Source organism: Grus americana, chromosome 22 (assembly GCF_028858705.1).
Source record: "Grus americana isolate bGruAme1 chromosome 22, bGruAme1.mat, whole genome shotgun sequence".
Taxonomy (NCBI): domain Eukaryota; kingdom Metazoa; phylum Chordata; class Aves; order Gruiformes; family Gruidae; genus Grus; species Grus americana.
Window position 1 is genome coordinate 4,361,140 of NC_072873.1, and position 8,783 is coordinate 4,369,922.

The following is an 8,783-nucleotide window of genomic DNA, read 5'->3' on the forward strand; positions in this document are numbered from 1 at the left end:
CCGCCCGAGGGGCGGAGTCGCGTCAGCTGGTTCTGCCGGCGGCTCCCGGCAGGGTCAGGGCTAGGGCCAGGCCCGGAGCTGGAGCGGTTCCGTCGGCGCCGCGCTGGCCCCTTGTTGCCGCGATCCTCCCGGCTCCGCGCGGTGCTGGGGATGGACGCTGCGGGCCTCACCCTGAAGCTGGTTCTGATCGGGGACAGCGCCGTGGGGAAGTCCAGGTGCGCGCCGTGCGGGCCGCCCGAGCGGGGCTCTCCCGGCGCCGGGCTGAGCTTTCGGTTTCTTTCCCCACAGCCTCCTGCTGAGGTTCACTGACGGTGCGTTCGAGCCGTGCCTGACACCCACCATCGGTGAGTCCGGGGCGTTTTCGCGTGTTTTCCGTGGGGTCCCGCCGGGACGGGAGAGGGGGAAGAGCTGTCTGTGAGGGCGGGCACTCGGCAGCTCCTTCTGACGAGCCTTTGCTTCTCCTCAGGTGTTGATTTTAAAGTGAAGAAAGTGGTGATAGACGGCCATGCGATACAGCTTGCGATATGGGTAGGTTTTGTTCCAGGCAGATGCGGGTAGGTTTTGTTTTTTCTCTACAGATGTGAAAACTTTAAGAGCTGCTTCTTGTGGGGCTTTTTCCTCTTCCCTTTTTCCCTCCCCCTTGCTAAAGTCTTCTGCACGTTGAGCTTGTGTGCTTACGATGCAAATGCACGTAGGATGAGCGTCTGTCGTGGTTGTACAGCGGTGGTTGCAGACAAGGTTCTTTCAAAACCCTGCCAAATGCTTCATTGCTTTAGGTTTGGGACTTCAGTTCTAGTCGAGATTTTGACTGCTCTGTCCTGCACTTAGACAGCTGGGTTTCTGAAAGCCTCTGTGAAGTGTTAGACTTGTAAGGAAGGCAGGCATTTCATGCCTGTGTGACCCAGAAGCACTTAAGTAAACTGCAGAAAAGTGACGTTATGGGTGACGAGTTGCATGATTTCCTGAACTCTGCGGCTCTCTGTGTACACCATACCAGAAACAGTACAGATGCTTTATTTTGGTTAAAATCATGGTAAAAAAAAAAAAAAGTATACTTGGTCCTGAACTATTTAAAGGTTGTTTCAGGTTTACTGGGAGACTTGAGCATTTGTCCTGAACTTCCTGATGCTGTATTTCCAGCACCTGCAAACTGGGAAATCAGATTGCAACTGTGTGATCAGGATTATTTATAATATTAAAGCATCATATTTATTCCCCTAAATGGAATGAAAGAGCCCGAGAAGGAAGAGATTTTATGTATATGGTCATAGGTATTTGAGAAAGAACACGTCATTACGAATTAAGTAACTGGAACTGTTGGAAAGGGAGCACAAATGTGCCTTGGGCAGATATTAACAAAAGCGATAAAAATGCCCAAACTTGAATTATTTTCTTGTTTTCATTCATACTTTGTGTTCACTGAGTGATAAAGTCACACTTACTCTAGCCAGTGAGCATGTGTATTTGCTGTATTCTGAACATGCTGCACGCAAAGCAGAAGCTTTGCTGAGAATGACCAAGAATTGTTTTCCGTAATAATTACACAGGGGCGTGTCTCCTTGCTGTGAAATGAAAAGCAATGCCAGAACCTGCACTAGTTGTGTAACTGGAAAAGGCACTTTTGCAGCAGTCCGTAACAGCATCAGAAGAAATTGCTAATTGGGGGGGGACACACACAAATTAGTGCAGTTATACAATGATAAATAAAAACTTTAATGCATGTACACTGCATCAGGGTGAAAAAGAGGCTTCTGCTTTGGTGTCCATGTGTGCATCCATGCCTATGAGTACAACCTCCTTAGTAACGATGACCTGAATTAAGTAAATATGTTGCCAATTTTGGTTTCCTTTTTCAACAAAGAAAAAATAATTTACAACATAGTTGTTGATTGTAATCTGTACATACATTTAAATAAAGTTTTTGTAAAAATTATATTTGTGTAATTCTTTGCCTCCTTATTGTTTGTTCTGAGGGTTTTTGAATTTCATGGTGCATTAGGAGCTATTTTGAAGATTCATAAGAATACGTGTGTCCTACTGCAGTAATAATTGAATGAAACTGGTGATTTTAAATGTCTTATCTGCTTAGAGTCTTAGCAATAGCCTTTTATGTATTTGAGTCCTGTTGACTTTCTTCTTGTGTCACTCATGTTACAGGTGTCTGTACTTATCGCTTTAACCTTCAATCAAATCCTCTGCATGCTTTTCTACCCCTCTTCATCCATTTTCTGTTGCTGCTGCTGCTGTTTTCTGCTTCCCTCGTTCTGTTGTCTTACGGTTTCGCATATCCTTACTGGTCAGGAAGAATTTAACTGTGTTTATCTTGTGTAGTTTAAAATACCTGTTTTGTTCTAAATATATTTGATTTTGTGTATGTTTTTTGTTTTTGTTTTTTTTTTTTTTTCACCCCCCCTCTGTAGGACACAGCAGGACAGGAGCGCTTTAGAACGCTGACTCCCAGTTATTACCGAGGAGCTCAAGGGGTTGTCTTAGGTAGGAGGTATATGGAAAAAAAGCATGATTACAAAAAGTGTGGTCTTTATTACTACCTAAATGTGCATCTCTTTACAAAAGGAACTTGTCTGAGAGAATCTGAGGAATAATTAAGGTTTTTACAACACTACTGCATCATTAGCTCAAACACTGAGCATGCAAAACCACTGGCAGGAAATTATGCTTCTTCAAAATATTTTAAATTAGAAATACAGAGATATTGCACTGCAAACTGTTGAGTGGATGAATTATTAGCTTTGTAGTAATTACTTTGGTGAGTTTCTGGTAATAAGGCAAATTGGGTTTTGTGTTTGGTTTTTTTTTTTTCCCCCAAAAACTCTTGATGTGATTACTGTAAGACATGAGGCTTGCAGCACAAGTAATGGATGGCTAGTCCCCTTCTGCGTGATAATACCAATTAGAAAAAGGAGGAGGGATTCCTGTTCTCAGGGACTGTGAAGGCTGAACGCCTTGCTGTACAAAATATTCTGACTGTGATGCAGCTTTTTAAACCTTAGTGATTAAGTGAATAGTTACGAAGTTACTAGTGACCAAAAGTCACTTTTTACTCAGAATCTGTGTTTTAGCAGCAGTGCTTGCATGTAGTTATACATTAAATGACGTGACAAAATACCTTTTTTAAAATATTCTGTGTGGCCCAATTCAAAACTAGTAACAGGTATAAGATTTCAACTGGTAAGTCTGATTTCCAGTCACAGATCTATTGCAGAGATCCTTGTGTTCTGTAATCCCTAGCAATGCTGGGTGAGCACGGCCAATGTGCTCCACCTGTGGGAAGAGGATATGGTTGATGCATCTTTCTGTAATTCCCTAATACGGCTTTATTTTCGGGGCAGTAGTTAGTAGGGAGTAAGTTCTGCCATAATGAAGTAAACGTTGATCAAGACTTTACAGCTCTTAAGCTCTTTTTCCTCTGTTACCAGTGTATGATGTTACAAGAAAAGACACTTTCGCAGGACTAGAGAGCTGGCTGAATGAGCTGGAAATGCATACCACCAGAAGCAACACTGTGAAGATGTTAGTGGGCAATAAAACCGATAAGGTCAGTTTAGAAATGCATCCTCTTACGGTCTTCCACAGATTAGACAGTCGTGATAGTGAGATAAGCGCTGGAACTAACACATCTGTTGTGTGAGGAGGTGATATGCTGTGTAACTGAGGAACCTAGGTTGGGCAGGCTCCACTTACTACCTCTCTTGTTTGAAGCCGATCTTGTTAAAGACTTTAATGGAAAATCTCCTGGAGAGATGCAATTGATGAGAGAGATTCTCTTCAGATAGTGAGAGGTTCTGCCTAAAACCTGCTCTATACCATTGAGGTTAACTGCAGCGCAACAGCACAACTGCTGCTTTCTTTTTGACCAGCCTCTGATTTGGACAGGCGGTGGGGAAGGAGAATTCAGCTCTTCAGATGGCTATAGAGCATGCGCCTGGGTGTGAGGTGCACTGGTTGGTTGTACGTTTCTGGGGTATTTTAACATATCTTAGATGCCTGTTGCATAGTGAAATATTTCACTCTTGCTTTACTACAAGAGATTTCCAGTGTGGCTATCCCGAACTAGATTCTTTTCTGCCCCCTTCCAAATCTGTCAATTTTCAGATCCTTTGATATGCTTTCTCAGCTGTTTGACTACTGAAACCTCCTTTCTGGAATATATCTTGCTTCTAGTTGATTCAGAAGATAGCAACACATTCATTTCCTACTGATTTGACGTTGCTACTGTTCAATTTGTCCTCCTTACAGCCTGTCTAGCAGTAAGCTGTCTGTGGAGTGGGAAAATCCAGTTGCTGATTACTACGTGGCTTTATAGACTTTTTTCTTTTCAGCAAAACTTCACTTCTGCAGTGGTGCTTTTCCAGGGACTTCCTAAAAGTGGCAAATGTAGCTTATTTTAGTCATGTTCTTCATTCGTCTCTGCAGCCTGATCGTGAAGTAGAGAGAAGAGAAGGACTCCAGTTTGCTAGGAAACACTCACTGCTTTTTATAGGTACGTAACTCTGTGCCAAAACCTTGTATATTCATATGTTTGTTTTGGTATTGCAAAGCGTGAATGAGGTGTACAATTGTATTTCAGGTTGATAAGTTGATTTACTTTTTTTTTTTAGTACCTAATTAATATGGGTTCCTTTTCCTGTGTTAGTTCATATGCATGGATGTAGGTTTTAAGTTTTTTTTCAGAGATGCTCTGCATTGACTGCAATAGGAAGTACTTTTCTCTGAAAGAGATTTACTTCATGTGCTGTGTAGGCATGAGCTTTATATTCTCTCGAAACTAGCAGGATTTCTTAATTCAGAGCCCAGAAGACTGGAATTTGTCTCCTGATTGAGGTCAGCAAGGACCTTGGGTAATCTCTTTTTTGTTTCCAGCTTTCTGTTGCAGCTACATAAAAGACAGTATTCTTAGACCAACAATAAAATATACAATGTGATGGTATAAAGATGGGGAATAAATTGTGTGTGTGTGTGTTCTTTTTTAAAAAAAGTACCTTTTAGGTGAAGCTTCTTGAAAAGATTTCCAGAAGGAACCAGGACAAACACATAGGGGAAAACATGTAATTCCCTCTGTATTATTTGTTTGTCAGCTTAGTTATGGAATAATTATCTTGTAGATTTACTATCACAACCTGAGAACAATTTCTGTTTCTCCATTATGGAGAGAATGAGGAGCTGTGGAATTTTTTTAGATGGAAAAATGAGATGCTTCAGACTGGGATGCATTTCTGTTTATCATATTCAACTTCAGTGTGCCTTTAAGTGAGAATGGAGAAGAGATTCTCTCATTAAAATATTGTATCTTCTTTCTGGTCCTAAAAGAACTTCTTACAAAGTAGAATATTCCCTGCAAATAAGATAAAATACTCTTCCCTTCCCCTTCTTCCCTCTCCACCAGAGACCAGTGCCAAGACACAGGATGGAGTGCAACATGCCTTTGAGGAACTGATCATAAAGATCCTGCAGACACCAGGTCTTTGGGATAAAAGCACAGAGAAGCGGGGAGTCCAGCTAAGGGAATCTTCAGCACAGCAGGATAAAAGCTTATGTGGTGCATTCTGTCCACTTTCTTAAATCTACAGGTGGCTGTTCTGTCTGAATAGAGTGGACTTTTCTTTTTTTTTTTTTTTTTTTAAAAAAAGGGGGGGGGGGAAGGGAGCAGATTCCAAGCACTAGTCTGTGCCTTGTTTGACCTGCCACCAGTTGTGTAGGTCCAAACCCCAAACTGTTTAGCAAAATACATTTTTGTTCATAGACAAAATACAATTTCTCGTTCCCTTATGCACAACTGATATATCCAGATTTTTTTCTGGTAACTGTCAGATTTTTTTACTATTAAATCATAGTGCTTCTTAGAGTATTGTGCTTTTGTTGAATGTCATACAGCATGCACTTTTTCTGAAATTCATGCCTTAGCATAAAACAAGGTAGTACTCCATTTTGTAATATTACTGAAAAGCTTCTCTCCCCCAGAATGGCATGGGAGTCTCTTAGGCACCCAAGTTCCCTTAAATGTAGTTAACAGGAGTCACCCTGAGCAGTGACAATGTTTCCCTATTTCAGATGGTTTTAAGCAATTGAAATTGCCACGTCCCCAGATAGTAACTAGAGTTACTACTAAATTTTAGGGTTGTAGTGAAGAGGCGTATCTACTAATATTTGGCAGGAAAAAATCCACTTCCTGTGCAGGTTACCCCTTGCTGCTCTTAAATACTTTGTGCTGAGGACGAGTGGTGAAATCGAGCATCATTTTGTGCTGGTTTACACTGTGGGTCCTTTTTGCAGTTGATGGGGCTCTGTGCAAACCTATGTTCCTGCCCTCATTCAGCAATTGCAGGGCTTAAACTAAGTTTATTATAAAATGTGCTGGTTATGGAAGACTTTTCAGTAGGATGAGTCTCTCTAGTGCCAATCCCATTATGAAGTTTTGTCAGCTAACTGCCTCTTTCTACCTTCCCTCTGCCCCCCCTTACCCCTGGTTAAACTTTCTGCCTTTTCTTGAAAACAAACCAAGTCATGCAAGATGTTAGCCTGGACTCTGATCTTGGTAGCAATGCCTCTGGATGACTTTTGGTTGGCTACCTGCAAAAGTGTCAAATCTGGGGACAATATTAAAAGCATTTAAAATGTAAACTGAAGTGCTGGTAAACAAGTGACAAATCTAAAGACAGTGATTGCAGGACATTGTCAAGTCAGAACAGAAAAATTGCCCTTTTTAAGATGCATGTTTTGATGATTCATTGCTATCAAGTTGATTTAATTAGTGGGAGTGCCTTCCTGAGTACCACCAGTGATTTGTCATGAGTGCTGCCACAACACAGCTGAAGACAAGGCCTATAAACTTCAATCTCACTTTGGAACTATTCCAGCTTATTCTCTGCAAAGTTGCTCTTTGTGGAGCTGTTTTCTTCTGTGAAAAGTCTGCCTGTGTAATTGTTGCTAAAGTGACTAGAAATACTGGTTTGTGGTTTTTCTTTTTTTTAGCATCAGCTTCTGTCTGCCTTGCAATGGATGTTAAGTGGCTGCGTAGTTGGAATATCACTCCTGTGTATTTCCCTCTGCTGAAATCAGTCTGAGGGAGATGGCAGATCTTATGGGAGTTTTTAATGTCTTTAGCACTGGGAACACATCTGCTTTCAGCTAGCTGAAGGACTACTTCTTACATGTCCATCTTGGTTTTGGTCTAGAAGATGTCCCTTTAGACTACACTTATTCAGTTCAGCTTATGAGAGAGTAGAAGAGAAAGTAGTTTCTGTTGGTGTGACTGACAGCAGCTGGATAGGCACACTGTAAGCAGATCACAGAGGGTGTGGATTGTTAAACTACTGAGCATCTACCAGAAAAATGTTAGCATGTCACAATCTGAGATTGCAGTTGTACCTGGAGATTCCAGACAGAGCACGGGCACAAGAAAGTAAGACTAGGAAGTCAAGTTCCAAACATGGGAGGCCATGGCAACTGTAAGAAAGGCATAAAAACCAGGTAGGGAGGCTAGAAAGGAGACAGTCGTAAGAAGGCAGAGATGAATGACTTGTGGTCAGCAGGCCGTACAACGGTCCTGGTGTTCTCTGCTGTTTGGGTAGGTGTGTTTTCTGGTGACGGGTATGACTCTTCTGCAAAGAGTCTGTCACCAAGGTAGTCCCTTCTTTCCTACGTTTCCTGGGGTTAAGGAAGAGACTGGAGAGAAGACTCTGTGGTCTGTTGCTGTCCTGTTGAATGTGGGCAAAACTGCTGCGCTGGTCTGTGCTGCAGCTGCTATCTGCCTTCCTTAGAAGGCCTCATTTTTTTTTAAGAATGATGTATTTTTTAGAAATAATTAAACAACTAGCAGCCCTCTAAAAGTAACATTGTCTTCCTTTGCATGTTATACATAGCCCCTCACCATCCTTTACTTTGAACCTAAAAAAATGAAACAAACATTTCTGACAGTATCCCAAGTTAGTATCTGTGACTGTACATCAATAGAGTATCTGCATACACTTAGAAGAAAGATTATTTAACTCATACTGAATATTTTAGTTCACTTTTAATAGCAATATTGTATCTTAACATCTTTTCAGTTATTGTAACTTCAGGTGTACCTCTATGTCATTTGCCTTGCTTCTCTTAATGCATATTTCTATTATTAGACTATGTTATATCATAAAGCATACAAATTAATTTACTGCTAGTCATTTGGAATATTCTAAGATGTTAGATAGCAACCTTGCTTTAAGTGAATTCTGACCCTTAGATAGCATCTTACCTATTTTTCTTTAAATTAAGTCTTTATCCTCTAAACATGTTTACATTTTGCAGACTATAAAAACCTGTTGTAATCTGCAATATAGATCTATGGTGAGATTTATCTGCCCATTTCCTGTTTTCATAAAGTGACTTAGTTTGAAATGCTATTACTTAAATAGGTGTACCTTCATCCTAGGAAAACCTGAGTATGATATTTTTAAAACTATCACAAAATTCACTTGGCAACGGATGGATCTTGTAAGCTGCATTACTTCTTTGTGGCTGTGCTGGGACAAGATTGCAGAGTTAGTGGCAGAGCTGATGGGCCACCCCGAGGTGAAGGAGTTTGCTGAGGGCACCAGTCAGGCAGCATATCTGCTCTGACAAGCCTGCGTAGATATCTGACTGTGAAAAGCACTTATTCTTGTAGGAACAGGAACCTCAATACCTATAGGCAGTATACCACCTGAAAGGTGCCAGGGTACATGTTCAGAGAAGGTAGATATGACTTTTTGGGCCAGAGATAATACAGATTCAGTGACAATGGTATA

At 41.2% G+C, this 8,783-nt stretch overlaps 1 protein-coding gene across 2 annotated transcripts; it reads left to right on the forward strand.

Moving 5' to 3' along the window:
• The first annotated feature begins 16 nt into the window (after positions 1 to 16).
• LOC129195604 (ras-related protein Rab-18-B-like) lies at positions 17 to 7,938 on the forward strand. Of its 2 annotated transcripts, none has more exons than XM_054801815.1 (7): positions 17 to 215; positions 289 to 344; positions 467 to 528; positions 2,421 to 2,493; positions 3,438 to 3,556; positions 4,435 to 4,501; positions 5,405 to 7,938. In XM_054801815.1, the coding sequence occupies exons 1-7, from the start codon at positions 151 to 153 to the stop codon at positions 5,578 to 5,580; spliced, it is 618 nt and encodes a 205-aa protein (XP_054657790.1). In that variant the 5' UTR covers positions 17 to 150; the 3' UTR covers positions 5,581 to 7,938. The 2 variants fall into 2 exon arrangements, with proteins under 2 accessions (XP_054657790.1, XP_054657789.1); XM_054801814.1 differs by having other exon boundaries at positions 86 to 209; positions 5,405 to 5,624.
• Positions 7,939 to 8,783: the final 845 nt, after the last annotated feature.

Excerpts from the sequence above, each read along its gene's own strand:
- LOC129195604 (XM_054801815.1), top strand. The coding sequence starts at position 151 with ATGGACGCTGCGGGCCTCACCCTGAAGCTGGTTCTGATCGGGGACAGC. Across the intron at positions 345-466 it reads GTGCCTGACACCCACCATCG|GTGTTGATTTTAAAGTGAAG; the intron begins GTGAGTCCGGGG and ends GCTTCTCCTCAG. Across the intron at positions 2,494-3,437 it reads AGCTCAAGGGGTTGTCTTAG|TGTATGATGTTACAAGAAAA; the intron begins GTAGGAGGTATA and ends CTCTGTTACCAG.